The sequence below is a fragment of the Pseudochaenichthys georgianus genome, chromosome 18 (genome assembly GCF_902827115.2).
Source record: "Pseudochaenichthys georgianus chromosome 18, fPseGeo1.2, whole genome shotgun sequence".
NCBI classification, from domain to species: Eukaryota; Metazoa; Chordata; class Actinopteri; order Perciformes; family Channichthyidae; genus Pseudochaenichthys; species Pseudochaenichthys georgianus.
In genome coordinates this window covers 1,593,955-1,610,284 of record NC_047520.1, presented here as the reverse complement: position 1 = coordinate 1,610,284, position 16,330 = coordinate 1,593,955, and the positions used below count along the sequence as shown (strand labels likewise).

Genomic DNA, 16,330 nt, shown 5'->3' with positions numbered 1-16,330 from the left:
GTCTTTTACCGCAAAGACATGAAACTCATCACTGTCACCGTCCCTCATCACTCCTCTTTTGAGTGCCTGGCAATGAAACTCACAGGATCTAAACCTACCATTATTGTGACTATCTACAGACCACCGAAGCCCTCGGCTGCTTTCCTCACAGAATTCTCAGCCTTTTTAACAACAATATGTGCTATGTCCCCCACTATCATCCTCCTGGGTGATTTTAATATTCATATTGATAACCCCACTAATGGTTTAGCAAAGGACTTCATCTCACTCCTTGAGTGCCTTGGTATTACACAATATGTCAATTTTCCAACCCACAACAAAGGCCACATATTAGACCTAGTCTGTTGCACCGGTATCACTCCTTTTAACCTCACTGATGCTGAGTTCCCCATCTCTGACCATAAATCTGTGCTTTTTGAGGTAAATGTCCCCCTATCTAAAACAAGAGCACTGCGGACCATCACCTTCAGAAACATCAAACGCATTGACCCCAGAGACCTTAACTCCCTTATTGCCTCCGTGCCCAGTCCACCCCCATCCTCCTCATTGACCGCTGCTGAACTGTTGAGTCACTACAACAACTGTCTCTCATCTTCCCTGGATGCGCTTGCTCCCCTGAAGTCTCGCATAGTCTCATTTGTGCACACTGCTCCCTGGTACACTGCTGCCCTCCACCAGCTAAAAACCACTGGCCGGCGTCTTGAACGTCTGTGCAAAAAGACTGGACTCTTAATCCACATTCAGCTCTACAAAGAACATCTCTGCCTTTACAAGAACGCCCTCACCACCGCTAAGTCCACCTACTACTCCAACCTCATCAGTTCTGGAAAAGGTAACACAAGAAACCTCTTCTCAACTGTCAGACACCTACTTCAACCTCCCACAACCATCCCCACAGACATCTCATCTGCTGACTGCAATGACTTTCTGAATTTCTTCAATAGCAAAATCAACACCATCCACCTGCAACTGGCTGCATCTACAACCTCCAAAGACGACCCACAGTGGCTGAGCTCCACAAAGCCACCAGCTAATCCCCACCCTGTCCAATTTCTCGGCAGCTACTGAGTTCTCCATCACTGAGCTTATCCGTAAATCCAAACCTACTACCTGTCAGCTCGACCCACTCCCCACTGCCCTCGTTAAAACCTGTGTGCCCTCTACTTGCCCCTTGATCACAAGAATCATTAACTCGTCCCTCGCAACTGGAACTGTACCGCCAAACCTCAAAACTGCTGCAATAACACCAACACTCAAAAAACCTGGAGCTGACCGAGATGACCTGAATAACTACAGGCCCATCTCTAACCTCTCCTTCATCTCAAAAATCCTTGAAAGAGTGGTTGCTGACCAACTTCAACAACACCTGGACAAAAACAACCTTCATGAACCCTTCCAATCGGGTTTCCGCTCAAAGCACAGCACCGAAACAGCGCTGGTAAAAGTCACCAACGACCTCCTCCGTGCAGCTGACTCTGGACTGCTCACCATCCTAATCCTCCTTGACCTCACAGCTGCCTTTGACACCATCTCACACGCACTGCTTATCGGGCGTTTGGCGGACATCGGGATCACTGGTACTGCACTCTCATGGTTTTCGTCCTACCTCACAGACAGGGAACAATATGTCCGTCTCAGCACCCACCGGTCAAGCTGCTCCACTGTCTCACATGGTGTTCCTCAGGGGTCAGTATTGGGTCCACTCCTGTTTATTGTCTACCTGCTCCCCCTTGGCACTATCCTCCGTCATCATGATGTCCATTTCCACTGTTACGCCGACGATACCCAGGTCTACATTTCCAGCGAACCCAACACTGCCCTCCCCCCAACCTCTCTCACCAACTGCCTCCAGGACATCAGGAGCTGGATGAGCAGGAACCTCCTAAAACTCAACGGCAGCAAAACCGAAGCCCTGCTGGTTGGCACCAAAACCACCCTCTCCAAAACCTCATCCTCCCCTGCCTCCAACCTCATCATTGATGGCCACTCCATCCCCTTCTCTGGCCAAGTTAAGAGCCTTGGTGTCATCCTGGACAGCTCCCTCTCATTTGCATCTCACATAAATAACATCACCCGGACTGCCTTCTTCCACATACGCAACATCTCCAGACTCCTCCCATCCCTTTCTCAATCGAACACTGAAGTCCTGGTCAATGCATTTGTCACGTCCGGCATCGACTACTGTAACGCCATCCTCTCAGGCATACCCACCAAGCTCATCAATAAACTACAAATCATACAGAACTCCGCAGCCCGGATCATCACCGGCACCAAGGCCTCCGAACACATCACCCCATCCTCATCCAACTCCACTGGCTCCCTGTTCAATCCCGTATCAACTTCAAAAACCTACTGCTCACTTACAAAGCCCTACATAACCTGCCCCCCCCCTATCTGGCTGACCTTCTTCAGGAGTACACCCCCTATCGCTCCCTCCGCTCCTCCTCTGCTGGTCTGCTGACCGTCCCCACCCCACGCCTCGTCACCATGGGTGCTCAGGCTTTTAGCTGCACTGCTCCCAGACTCTGGAACTCCCTCCCCCCGCACATCCGACAGTCAGACACAATCACCTTATTCAAATCCCAATTAAAAACCCACCTGTTCAAATCTGCTTACTCACTGTAGTGTAGCTTTTATTTTATTTTTATTTTATTAATTTTTTTTTATTTAGTTATTTTTAGTTTTTTTTTTTTTTTTTAAATGTACGGTGTCCTTGGGTGTCATGAAAGGCGCCTAAAAATAAAATGTATTATTATTATTATTATTATTATTAATAACAATAGGTCTCGCACACTTCGTGCTCAGGCCCTAATGAACAAAAGATTTGCAAGAACAACTCAATTGACCTGCTGTAGCCTAGCCTGAACGCTGATTTCTGCATCGTCGTGCACCCTCGGACAAATCCGTTACTCATCTTAGCTTTTCTACAGATGTCGCAGAACATTTTGCCATCTCGCCTCCTCAGCCACTTGTGGAACCTACTTGCAGCAGGTCACCCTTGAAAAAGAGATCTTAATGGGATTAACCTGCATACATAAAGGTTTGAAATGAAATGAAGACTTAAACTCTTGCTCCCACTGAACCCGGTACTCCCGCTTCAACTCCTTGCCACTTGCTTGCCCCTCTGCCGCTGGCTGAACGTTGTCAGTTTTAGTCTTACTGGCTTATCCTTCATCCTCCACCGCATCAATCCCTCTTTTTTCACCTCGTTTATCCACACCATCACAATTACTGGGCTTATTAAAAAAGCTTCGGACGATCAGCTGCCGTGACATTTTGCGATTGCTAAAGCCGGTTAATCAACGAGGTCAAAAACAAGACCAGACAATAGCTACTAAATATACACACACTCGCCACCAACTGGACAGGGGTGTGAATGACTAAATAATAGTTACAGACCACAGTAGAGTAGATCGCCCTCAGTCAACCTGGCCACTGAGGATGTAATATAATGTGCGCCGCTGGTGGACATGTTGGCGCTGTTCCGAGTTGTGTTCTAATCTGTCAAAAATGACTGCTTTCAGATTTTTCCGTCATTGTTAGAAAAAATCCGTCATTGATGGAAAATATTCAGTTAACGCGACCTCTGGCTGGCATAGGCTTTTGTTTTAAAAGGGAAACCCAAATGAGGCCTGGACAGGGGTGGTGTGGATTGATTTTCTTTTTCAAACCTCTTCTACAATGTCAGACAATTTAAAATCACACTCAGAGTGGCATTAATAAGATTCTGCTATCTGTACTAAAAATACATCAGTGAGCCTACCAGTCTTGATGTGTTGGAGGGCTTCATTACGTTTCTCAAAGCCCACAGCTTCCCACTGGTTGGTTTTGTCCAGATATGTGGCTGCAATGAGAGGGAGGGTCATGCTGATCATGTTCTGCTCTCCACAGCCACCGGGCTGTCTGATTAGAGTACCCATAGAGTTCCCGCTAACAGCGTTCTCCAGGAGGGCAGAAACTTGTTCTCTCCCTGAATGACCACAGACAGACAGAAAAGAAACACAGCACGTTATAAATCAACAACAAGAAACCACTAAGCAAACAACAAAGTGCCCCAACGACCAGTGAGGTAGATATTTCCAATGAGAACAATAACAATTTATACCAATTGTATACATCGTTTCCATTGTACATGCACTGACATTGCATCATGTCCCACCTGTCACAGAGATCTGTGTGCTTGTTGGTGCGTTTGGAACCAAATCTTTTTTGGCAATTCCACTGATGATAATTTCTACTTGTTCACCATCTAAAGGGAGAAACAGTGGGCAAGTTGCAGCATCAATTAGCAAAAGATAAAAACATAACGTTGATAAACCACTATACTGTAAAATGCAGCTATGTCATTCGTCAAGGCAACTCACCTACACCTTCTTTAGTGGGGTCTAGAGTTACAGTCTGAAGATATTTTACTAGTACACCTTCAGACTGGAAAAACCACAGTTAGGACAAACATTAGAAATTACAATTATTGGCATAACTTTTTGAATAATCTTTGTTTGCTGTTGTTTATCAAAGTCAAGTATGGTCCAAATTTAAATAAGGTATTTATATATCAATAAGATGCATTTCATAAACATGACAGTTTACGAAACTGACTTTACCAGACTATATCTCTCATACCCGTAACTGTAGCTTTCAAATCAAATCAAGTTTTATTTATATAGCACATTTTTAAAATGATTTTTGGTCGAGCCAAAGTGCTGTACATACAATAAATACACTTTACAATAAATTACTTTACAACAAATACAAGAGCAAACATTTAAAATCACACACAGGGAATAGTCAGGAGTCGTGCTCCGCTCTGACTAGAAGGCCAGAGAGAAGAAGTGAGTTTTAAGTGTAGATTAAAAAGCCCCTAGGGTCTGGGCCGACCTCACATGGAGGGGCAGAGTGTTCCAGAGCCTGGGGCCAGCTGCTGCGAAGGCTCTGTGCCCTCGGGTTTTGAGCCTGGTCTTGGGCACTATCAGCAGCAGCTGATCAGCTGGAGGAGTTTGGCTATATAGGCAGGAGCCAGCCCATGTAGGGCTTTGAAAACAAATAAAAGAAGTTTAAAATCAATTCTGAACCGAACTGGAAGCCAGTGCAGTGAGGCCAGAATTGGGGTGATGTGGTCACGCTTTGTATGGCCAGTCAGAAGACGTGCAGCTGCGTTCTGCACCAGCTGCAGGCGTCTAATTGACGCCTGGTCCATACCCACATACAGAGCATTGCAGTAATCCAGTCTCGAGTTAACAAAGGCGTTAATAACCCTTTCTAGGTCTTTAAAAGATAAAAAAACGACTTGGTCTTGGCTCCAAGCTTTGTCACATTATTAAACAGATTGTCTTCAAACTGAGGTTTTCAACGGATTTCTAAATGGCTTGTTGCTTGAAACTAAAAGTAGTAACAAGAATATTACATCCATAATGCTACAGACCTCGGATGAGTACATTTTTATGGCAGATTGAACATTTTACTGCAATAAGAGAACAATTCCACATGGTAAGTCTTTTTCTTACCACCACCCGCAGCTTCTTCATAATTCCATCATTAAGCGATGAACCTTTAACAGCAGCTTTGACCTCAATGTTGACTTCTCCTTCTTTCATGGGAATGATGATGAAGGGCACAGATCGGGTAGTTTGTGCCCCAATTCGGACCTCCTGGCGAAACTTTCTACGCTTTGAAGCCGAACTGCACACATTATTCTCCTCAATCAGATCAACCCGCACCTTGAGAACAGGACAAAGATGGACTGGAGATTGTGAAGTTGCTCAAAGATAAAGACTATTATTGAGGATATAATAGGATTACATCAGTTTTATTTTAGGTCATCCATCGATAATGCTTTCCTGATTTTAATTCACATTTGATGATATACAGTGTTTTTACAGGACCAATCTGATCTTAATAATAAAAGGCACACTGTTAATAATGCAGTAAGGTTTCCCGCTGCTGAGGCATCTATCGTTTTTCCATCCCAGTTCAGACATGGTGCCCACAAGCATTAATGTAGCATTAGAGCGTCAACTGTGGCATTTTCATTCCACGAAATATGGAATTGATAGCTACAGTCGCTACATAGAGCGTCTGTTAGAGCCAGTATTTAGATTTTATATGAAAGGCCACCTAATTGTGACGTCTGTAGTCAATGCACTATAAAGGACTACAATTCCCACGGCGCCTGGGCTAAAGCCACAGTGATGGGTTGCCGTCGAGGAACAGTTTTTAACCATACTCGTACACGTACATACAAATTGTATCCTTTAAGTTATGAAGTTATAAGTATTATCAAGAGAGAAATAATACCTAAGTTGTTTGTTATTTTATTTGAGTTTTGCCTATTTCTTTTGAATATTGTAAAGGCCTATTTTCTTTGTTGCATGTGCAAAAGTTTGTTTTGTTATTTTGAGCAAACACATCGCAACATCTTCTAAACCATCGGAGGCCAAGCAACACCTCAAACTGTGAGTAATTTAAAGGAAAGAAACAAGTTAGAACTGTCTGTTTAAGGCGTCTAGTAGCTTGATGGAAAGACAAGGAAGGAAGCCACGACAGCGTCCTTTTCAAAGTAGATAGAAATAGCTATTTTTGAATAGTTCTTGGTGTTCTAATAAACACTGAATTGATCAGATTAAGCGGCCCTATAGTTTTTTTCCCAAGCTTTGATTACTAGAGCATTGATTGGATGGGGACTGCAATATTCTATTTTTACATCTGTCACAGAGGTGATCTCTGGGCCCATAGATCTCGGCCTCCGTTACGGGTTGTGTAGCTTCATTGTTGTTGATTGTGTTCACCTGGGGCCCTGTGTTGTCTCCTCCCCCCTCACCTGTGTCTTGTTGATTGATTAGTGTGTGTGTATTTAGGCTCTGTTTTCCCTGTCAGTGGACAGGTAGTGTGTGGGAGATCATTGTGGCTGCTGACTGTGTTCAGGGAGGACAGTCATATCGAGGCTAGTGACTATGTGCACATGAGACATAAATGCCCACACCGAGTTATATTTGAACTCTCTGCCTCCTTGCTTTGTCGGGCCACTCAACGGTTAGTCTCACAACATCCATGACACATTTGTTCAGAGCTACGTCATGCTTTTTATCACGCAGGGTTGGAAATAAACTGGGTTGGAAAAACGATAGTTGCAGGCCAACCACTATGTGAGCAGGTATGACAAGTCTAGAATAGGAAGGTTATTCACTTTTCTTTTTTGATACAGTATGTCAGTTGAATATTTGCTGTTGATTTTTCCCTTTAGTCTAAAATGTTCTCTTGCCTCTTATGCTGTATTTAACACAGACTTACAGTTAGAATATCATCGCTGTAGTTGTGCAGGATTGCCTTAACTTCCAGCTGCTCTCCCCGGACAGCAGAGTATGGCAGCCTGAGATCAATGAAGAATTCCTTCCGGACAATCACCTCTAACGAATCACCAACACAGATTCCTTCAAGATGAGAGGGACAATAAAAAGGGATTACAAAGAGAAAGAGAGAGAGAAGATATAAGGGATAACAAAAGTTCAAGTTTAGATTCCTAAACGAAACAGCTTTCAGTCACCGAATCCTCACCGTGAGTAGTTGACAGACTAATGCCAGTGAACTGCCAGGTGGTGATTGAGTCTTGCAGTGGAACATTTTTAGTCATTGATGTGGTTTCACTGAAAACAAAGAAAAGTGTTACATCTTTGGGAGGTAAGTGTAGGCGTCACTATTGAAGTTAGTGTTTTTTGTGTGTATATGTCGGTTGACTTACCATGGGTTTGGTCCAGTGCAAGCAGGAAGTGTGATATCTGACCACAGCCAACTTTCAGGGAACTTGGTGCGAGAAACAATTTCATTGCTGTCATCGTAACTGTCGTCATCCTCCTCACCTAGAGTGTCAAACATATTTTCATTCAGAATTGTTTGTTACTACTACTATGGCAACAAATGATCACCCAGGGCTTCAGCCCATCCCTTATCCCGGTCTCTTACTGCGAGCCAGATGAAGGCTCTCCACCTTGCTGTCAGCTCGCTGGTTTTCCATGTCCTTGCAGCAGTGCAGGAAGGCTGCTGCACAGGCTTCACCATCAACAATGTACTCTACACGCCTTTCACAGGTGTAAGAGAGGAGGGTGTCCCTCATGCCATCCAAACAACAGTCCCGTTGCAGTTTTTCTTTATAGTTACTCACTATAAAGAAAAGGGTTTTGAAGAAGAGACAGAGAGATAAAGATTTGTGCAGGAAGGGTTACACAGTATGAAGGAACACATTGACTATTAACTAAAGTAAAAGTAAAGTAAAAATAGTTTTCCCTTTTGACTTTCACAATACATACTCTAGCATGGCATGGAAGAATAATCTGAAACCACACCATCTACAAACATGTGGAGAGCCTGAACTGCCACAGTCTGCTTCTCTCCCTGCCATCTGCACCACGGTAACTTCACTCATCTCCACCTCACATCTTATTCAAGCCAGCATATAAGCCTCTTTTGCTCAGTAACTCATTGACACATCGTCCTCTGCTACTGATGCTGGACTTTCCAACACTATTCTGGACTGCTTCCTTGTTGCCTATCCTGCCGGTCCCTGACCTTCCTATCTCATCTTTACCCCGCTAACCTAGATGACTTCAAAGAAGTCTTCAGTTGAGTCAAGGTGAGCTCTCCTCCTCCACCCATATAACTGTGCTATTGACCTGCAGCACAGCATGACCCCTCCCAGTTGTTGTCTGTACTCCCTGTTTCAAGCCTTCATCCACCACTGTCGCTAGACCTAGACTCAAGCTTGAGCTCCTCACCACCATCCATTGCTCTCCACATCTACAAAGGAGGCTTCTCGTGGGACTCTACCTGAACCGTCCCTCCTGAAGAGGAGGAGGAGGAGATGGACACATTGATGTATCTGATTAACATGAACTGTGTGATGGAAGCAAAGACTGTATATAAGAAATATGTAGTTACCGTGATTTCGGCCATCAGTTTGTTAACTACAACTTTAAAGCTAAGGTCTGGCATGTTGGCAGTTGCCATCTGTTAATTAGAACAGGGACTCATGGATTTAAAATAGACTTTTACAAAGAGTTCAAAACAAAAACATATGGTCAACCGAAATTGGATAATATCAAACCAAAGGAAAATGCGTACTAGCTACTTGACAACCAAAAGATAGGCGCAACCTAAACCATACCATGGTTTGATATGTATTTTACTCTAAATGGGAACCTAGGGATTGAGAACATAAACTTCTAAGAAATACTTTTCAGACAGAAGATAACAGGAAATGAGGTTATTGCTTTGTCTAGAGTTATGGTTCTTACGTAAGCTGGTTCTGACATCCATGAATGTGGTGGCTCGTTTCCTCCTGCTCGGTACCGGACATTTCAATTCTGGAAAAAAAGCAACAGAGACAAAATCTTTTACAGAACTCAACAATATTCAACCTACCTTTAGCATTGTATAATCGATGTGGAACTTTTAAAATCAGAGTGAGGTGATTTCTCTGGTACACGTGAACAGGTTGTGGGGGTTGTTAGGGCAGTGGTTCCCTAAAATGTTGTGCCCAAGGCACACCAAAGGACAAGTAAAAATCTCAAGGCACACCAATTGTGCAAAATAGCCCTTATAACACGTGTTATCACTCATATCATGTAAAATATCTGTAAATGTGCATAATTATTTACTAATGCCAAATAAAATGTGACAAAGACAATTATATTACTCGTGAAATATTTATTAACGAAATGTTTCAGAAATGTATTTGAAACTTTATCAAATTAGGCTTCATCAAAGCAGCAACAAACTCATTTAAACCAGACAGGTCACAAAATAAAAAATGAGGCAAAGGAAACTCAGCAGAAATTCAGCACAGAGAACTGTCAATGCAAGGAAGCTGCATTGTCCATGGTCCTGAACTACAAATTATAAAAGTAACATTTCAGCAATCAGCATTGAAACATGTGCTATTGTAAATATTTTGCCGACTTACAAATTAGTGAGATACATGTGCCTGTCGGGGCGCGCAGACATTTTTAATCCTTGGTGGCACTGAGGAGAGGGCCACTCGCAAGTCCTGTTCAACACAGAGCCGTGACCTCCTGTTGTTCTTCATGTAAATCAGAGTAGAGAACGCCAACTCCAGAGATGGGGTCGTTACTAAATTTTTTTAACATATTACATATTACTTTAAAAAAAGTAATATATTACACTACTTTGTTACTATCTACATAAAGTAACTCGTTACTTTACTCGCCGAGCACGTACGAACTGCGCATGCGTGAGTGGCAATAACTCTCCCTACCAGCAGGCGGCGGTAGTGTGTATTTGTCATTCAAAACAGGCAACAACCGGAAAACAGAGAAGAAGAACAGACTGTGATATAAACAAACAACAAATAGCGTGTGCGGTAGCTTCACCCTAGCATGTGTTCTTTGCAGGTGTTTGTTGAGGTTTTTATGTGGTGTTTACAGCAGTGGATAACAGCTTCTGGCCTGGACACAGTTTGCACCTCACCGTCACATTCCTGTCTATTCTTCGGACGAACTCAAAATAATGGGCAGACCTCCACCCCTCGAAAGTTATCGCTGACTCAGCCATGTTTATGCAACACTGCACGTGGAGATGTGGACGCACAAGTCGCGCAGATTACGTACATATAAACCTACAAAGTACTGATATAGTAAATTAAAAAATAATTATGTTTGTGTAGTTGTATATTGCAATAATAACGTATGGTTGTCACAAAATCCCACGGCACACCCGGACTTGCCTCATGGCACACCAGTGTGCCGCGGCACACCGTTTGGGAACCACTGTGTTAGGGAATATTTCTGTTGACGTTTATCACAAATCACGTCTGATTTATGTAAATGATAAACTTTTTTGGAATAAGTGCTAAAGGTGGTTTTTAAAACCGCCTTATAATAAGGACAATTCAGCTCATTGGCCATTAGCATGGTCAATGCAAACTTGGAAATGCCTCAAAGGGCAAATTCAACCAAAGACACAAATACCCAGATATGGGAGCCATAAAAAGACCCTTTAGGATGCAGTTCTTCTACTGAACACAATATGCTCAGTTGTAAAGAAGCACTTGACTGATGGTGATGAATAAAGGTGTATGTGCTCACTTTTTAAAACTATGTTCAGGGAAGGGGAGAGTAAAGTAGTGTCACCTTTTCTGTAGGCAGTCCCAGAAGCTGTGTTGGACTCGAACAGCAGCCCAGCGTCGTAGAACACACTCATACCGTCCTTCCCTCCACCTGGTGTGCAACCTGTGTCGTACGTCTCTACAATGTCCCACACCTGAACATATGAAAGTCATTCACACACAAATAAATAGACTTACACTTAAAGGCAAGAGGTAGACAGGTCTGAAAACTCACATTAAAGTTCTGATATGTCATTAGAAATGTATTCATGCAATGAATGTAAGAAAAATATGATATAAATAAATTGCCTTTTTCTGTGTGAGGCGGTGCTTGTTGTTAAGGACATAGACGCCTTTGTCCACTGCCACCAGTCCCACTATGGCCCCTGGGTCTCCTGTAACCTTCAGACCAAACATCTTGCCAGGCTCATAGGATGGTTTGGGTCTCGATGGTTCCAGCTTCAGCTAAATGTGAAGGTGAGGTCAATGAATTACACATACAGTTTGGATTTGTTGCACCAGTTGCTTAGATTCAAAAATGTCAGATGAATACAGTAATAAATAAATCAGTTTGTGTGTGTTTTGTATTGCTTGTCTCACCGAGCCCATGCAGGAGTCTTTTACATCCACCCAAACAGAGTCTGATACCACTTCATTCACATTTGTGTGGTAATAGGCTATGATACGGAATGATGGCAGCATGTCTTTGGTAATGAGAACCATCAGGGTGATCACCACTTGACCTATTGTCTTTTGTCGGCCTTTTTCCACCAGCTGACCTCTGCTCATGATCTATAGGGACACAGACTTACATATCAGCACTAATGAGCGTGTATACTGCACTACACAACTTGATGGACGCAACAAAAAGGGTAGTATAAGCACACATGCACAGATTTAAAACATCTCTCACCAGGTATGTGATGTCAGTGTCATGACTTTCCTGCCTTTTGAGGTTGAGGTTGATTTTCAGGTTATGTCCTAATGGTACATCAGCTGAATCCACACCTGCAAACATGACATGTTGTGATTGCAGTATCTCAAGTATTTCTAAAGTAGAGCATTGTAGTACATTTTCACCCTATACAACAATGATATTTTGCATTGCTTCGAATGGACAGTAATTCTAGAGCAAGAGAGTTCTAGATTAACTTTTTGCATAAAAGTGAAAAATATAATAAAAGGAGCATGTTTTCCAGGCATAATATTTTAACCTGTTAAGCCCTGAGCTTGTTTTTCAGGTCTCAGGCTCGAAAATGACATTCCCAGAACGAATGACTATATCTACACTTCTAAAAGGGGCACATTAATAATCATTTTTTTCAAAGCAATGATAAACCTGTGAGTTGGATGTAGAAAAGTCAGAATCAATATAGATTTATTTTATTTTAAAGTAAATTCAGATTGAACATAGTAAGAAAATGTAAATTATAGTGTCCGTCCAAAAAAAAACCATTACTTATAGTGAAAACCACCGTTGAATGATGGATCGGAGACTAAAAGCTTTAGGAATCCAAACCATAACATATAATAAGTACCCTGTATCAAGATGTATGCAAAACAAGTGACATGTGACCTTTTTAGAGAGGTTTTTTAAAAAAATAAACACTTCTGGGGTCATTTGGGTGCATTTTCCATATCCCGGCCCCCCTCGTTCGATTTTGATGATTGACACCTCTTTTTAACCGTTAGAGCCAATAGAATCAAGGAGAAGTTCCTAAATCCATCTACACGTTACCAAATAAGGAGTGAGAGTGATGCGTAGCCAGAATACCCAAAACAGGAAGCTGTCATACACTCTGGTAGCTATCATAGCAGCTAATATGGAATGGAATGATGGATTATCAGCAGGGCCGCCCCTGGCCAACTTGGGGCCCCAAGCGACATTGTGAGATGAGGCCCCCCCCCCAACCGACAGGAGTGACATTTTTTTTTTTTTTTCGAAACAAAGTAGGCTACTTTGCAAATATAATTCCTGTTTATTATTATTATTATTATTATTATTATTATTATTATTATTATTATTATTATTATTATTATTATTACTATTATTATTATTATCAATACAGTTACTTTTTTATACAGTGAGGTAAATGGGAAATGTGCATGTATGTCGTTCAGTATGTGTTTGCAGGTGAATTTACGTCTGCATTTCCTGCCAAATACTAGCCTCAAAAAGATTAAAATATAATTAATGTAAATAAACTACTTCTACTAATAATAATAATAATCAATTCAATAATATAAATACTATATTATTTTATTATAATATAGTTGTAATATAGTCAAGACAAAACATGCTTATGACATGCTCACAAACTGATCTTTCTTAAATCTGTATTCTAGTTCCCTCTGTCAGCAATGCATCAACAACTACACACACATTCCTATCAGTATTTCTCTGTGTTGTGGTTGACATGATGATGACTGTTAGGAATTAAGGGGAGAGGCTGAGCGTCACCATGAAATGTGCAAATTGACATACAAATTTATAAAAGGGGAAAAAATGCTCCATGTTTTTTAGGCTGTAAACTTGAACTGTTATGTAAGCAAACTAGACAGACAGTGTTTCACTCTTCCTCCTGTACATTAGCAGATAAAAGGCATCACATACTTGAATGAATGGTAAATAAAGAATGCTGGAAATAACTGCATCTCCATTAGCCTATATGCTATGCAGAGACTGCCTTCTTCATGTCGTGAATTGCAGCTGATGTTTAAACCCTTCTCTTGCGTTAGGTCATACCCCCCTTCCCATGCTATTTTCGGTCAAAATTGACCGGTGTGTTTTGCACAGTGATATCTCTGGAACCCCTTATCCAATTTTGATGGTTGACATCTCATTTGAACAGTCAAAGCAAGTAAAATCAAGGGATGACACCAGGATGACACCAGGGGTGAATTTCATATTATTTTTGGCAGTAAGTTCAAAGATAGTGCTTATTTTACATTACTGTATATTATAAAAATGCTTGCCATGTAAGCTGTGTTTACTGGAGATGGAAATTATTTAGTTAGTGTCGTAGCTGAGATTCTCCCCGTTCCAATGATGTATGGGATGTATTGATTTGATACAAGCAAGCCAGTGTTTCATGTCATTTTTCGGACCCACCGGTGGGTCCATCAAGTTCAGCATTCACTATGATGAATATAAAATAAGACACTGATACTGTTTTCTTCAATGAACAATCAGTGAAAGAGAAATATACCATAACAGAACATGTATGTTTACATGTGTTCACGCACATAGTTGGCAATGCAAAATTGTGGAATGTCACCTCAGGCTCCTCTCCCTCAGGGGCTTCTATCTCAGGGGCCTCTCCCTCAGGGGCCTCTATCTCAGGGGCCTCTATCTCAGGGGCCCCTTTCTGGTCTGTTGTAGGCTCATAGTCTGGATCGCTGTTGTCTTCCATTTCTGAGACATCTTCCTCTATCTCCTCTTCCTCTGGTTCTATCTCTTCTTCATCTGGTTCAAAAATGTGTCCAGAGCCCCTCGTACAGAAAATCGCCTAATCGGTCGCCTGCTCATTGTGTTAATGAGTCAAATGTGAGCAAGGCACAAATATAACTGCTTGAGAGCCAGTAAGGGAGGCGCATTTAGCGCGAGAAAGTGAGAGGTTTGTGTTTCTCGAGGGGCACAGAGCTCGCACCTGTGAGAAGGTATGATACATTGTATCATACAGCGAGAAAGGGAGAGGTTCCCGTAACGTGTGTGTGTGTGTGTGTGTGTGTGTGTGTGTGTGTGTGTGTGTATATAGATGTTTTCCATCTGCAGGATGAACATAATACAGTCATACCCATTCATTTGCTATGGCGGTCAAATCTGACCGAAAATGTCAAGGGTGTTTCACTGTTGAATAAATCACTCAAAATGCAATGCAAGTGGTCATCAAGTGTATATGTTCAGAGGCCTAGTGTGGAGGATAACATAAGGTCTTGAGGCAATTGGATGAAAAACACAATATTTATGATTAAAATAAAAGTCATTCAGTCAGATTTGACCCGAAACGCAAGAGAAATGGCAATTGGCAATTTGACAACATTCGCAAGTTGTACATTTGATTCATACAATAACCCACCTTCGAGTGATGCTCTTGTTTTTTTTCCCTCTAACTTGCGCCGGACTGAAACTGTCTTTTCACCGCCATCTCTTCACCTGCACTAGTGGCCGTATCAAAGCCGTGATTGGTCAGATGTCGATTCATTGCAACGGTGTCGGGTTACAGACGTGCTCCTCTTGTCACCTACTCTCACTCTTGTGTATCTCTCACAACTTTTGATCAGAAACAGCAACAGGTAAGACATAAAAGGCAGATCCGATAAGTAATAAAGTATTTATTTATACCTAGAGTTCTGTGCTAAGTGCGTAAGCATTTTTTCGCTCAGGACTCATTTAGACGCTTCTTGTGAGACTTGTGTTTTGTTTCGGTGAAAATGGTTCGTATCGCCAGTTAGCTGAGTTTCTTCCCTTTAAGCGAGTATGACACATTCATAGTTTATTAAATGTTAAGAAGCCCTGAGACACAGTTTCGTAAAAGAAAAGCCTGTTGCCCCCGCCAACGGGGGCTATGGGGCTTAACAGGCTAAAGGTATTTGGCTCAATACCGTCCAAAGTCTTGCAAATCTTAACTTTGAATAATTTCCTCAAATATAAAAAATCCATAATTTCATACACGCTTCACTCTACGCTCACTCCGTAATTTGCCAAACAGCCATAATAAGCGCAATGCGGATTGGAGTCTATTCCTAAATTAGCACCTCTATGCAGTGAATTGAGGATCAATTTAGAATAAAACCGTTATTCAAAAGATACAAAATGAAATAGTGGTATACAAAAAGATTCCCACCCCTGGTCTCTTACCTATGTGGATATAGTTGTTGCTTTGGGTAATATATGGGAGAGCTGTCATGGTGGTTGATGCTTGTCTTGTCAAAATACGAGGATCATTCGTCTTTGCCTGAAATTAAAGAAACACATAAGCATACACATGGTTGAATAAATATTGAGTCTTTCCAATTCCATCTTTATCCTGGCTATGATTAAAATAAGCTTCACCTTTCACATCCTGTAAATTAAATGTGCAAACAATCGGAAGTAAAGCAATGAGCTATAAAGAAGCAAAAACATCTACTGATAGCTCTACTTGAATTCACCTTAAAAAATGAATATCAAAAATGTTTAGAATGATTATTCATTGATTGCAGGTCAAACCTTAC

At 41.8% G+C, this 16,330-nt stretch overlaps 1 protein-coding gene across 2 annotated transcripts in view; it reads right to left on the bottom strand.

Moving 5' to 3' along the window:
• Positions 1 to 16,330, bottom strand: part of LOC117463419 (complement C3-like) — a 62,710-nt gene that overhangs the window by 27,230 nt on the left and 19,150 nt on the right. For both annotated transcript variants that reach the window (XM_034105654.2, XM_034105653.2), the window contains exons 12-25: positions 15,975 to 16,071; positions 12,027 to 12,121; positions 11,714 to 11,905; positions 11,423 to 11,578; positions 11,139 to 11,268; positions 9,285 to 9,353; positions 7,957 to 8,154; positions 7,736 to 7,853; positions 7,552 to 7,640; positions 7,288 to 7,427; positions 5,505 to 5,717; positions 4,365 to 4,428; positions 4,160 to 4,249; positions 3,764 to 3,970 (exon numbers count right to left, since the gene is read on the bottom strand). In XM_034105654.2, coding sequence (XP_033961545.1) covers positions 3,764 to 3,970; positions 4,160 to 4,249; positions 4,365 to 4,428; positions 5,505 to 5,717; positions 7,288 to 7,427; positions 7,552 to 7,640; positions 7,736 to 7,853; positions 7,957 to 8,154; positions 9,285 to 9,353; positions 11,139 to 11,268; positions 11,423 to 11,578; positions 11,714 to 11,905; positions 12,027 to 12,121; positions 15,975 to 16,071 — 1,858 coding nt within the window. The remainder of the gene's footprint in view (positions 1 to 3,763; positions 3,971 to 4,159; positions 4,250 to 4,364; positions 4,429 to 5,504; positions 5,718 to 7,287; positions 7,428 to 7,551; positions 7,641 to 7,735; positions 7,854 to 7,956; positions 8,155 to 9,284; positions 9,354 to 11,138; positions 11,269 to 11,422; positions 11,579 to 11,713; positions 11,906 to 12,026; positions 12,122 to 15,974; positions 16,072 to 16,330) is intronic.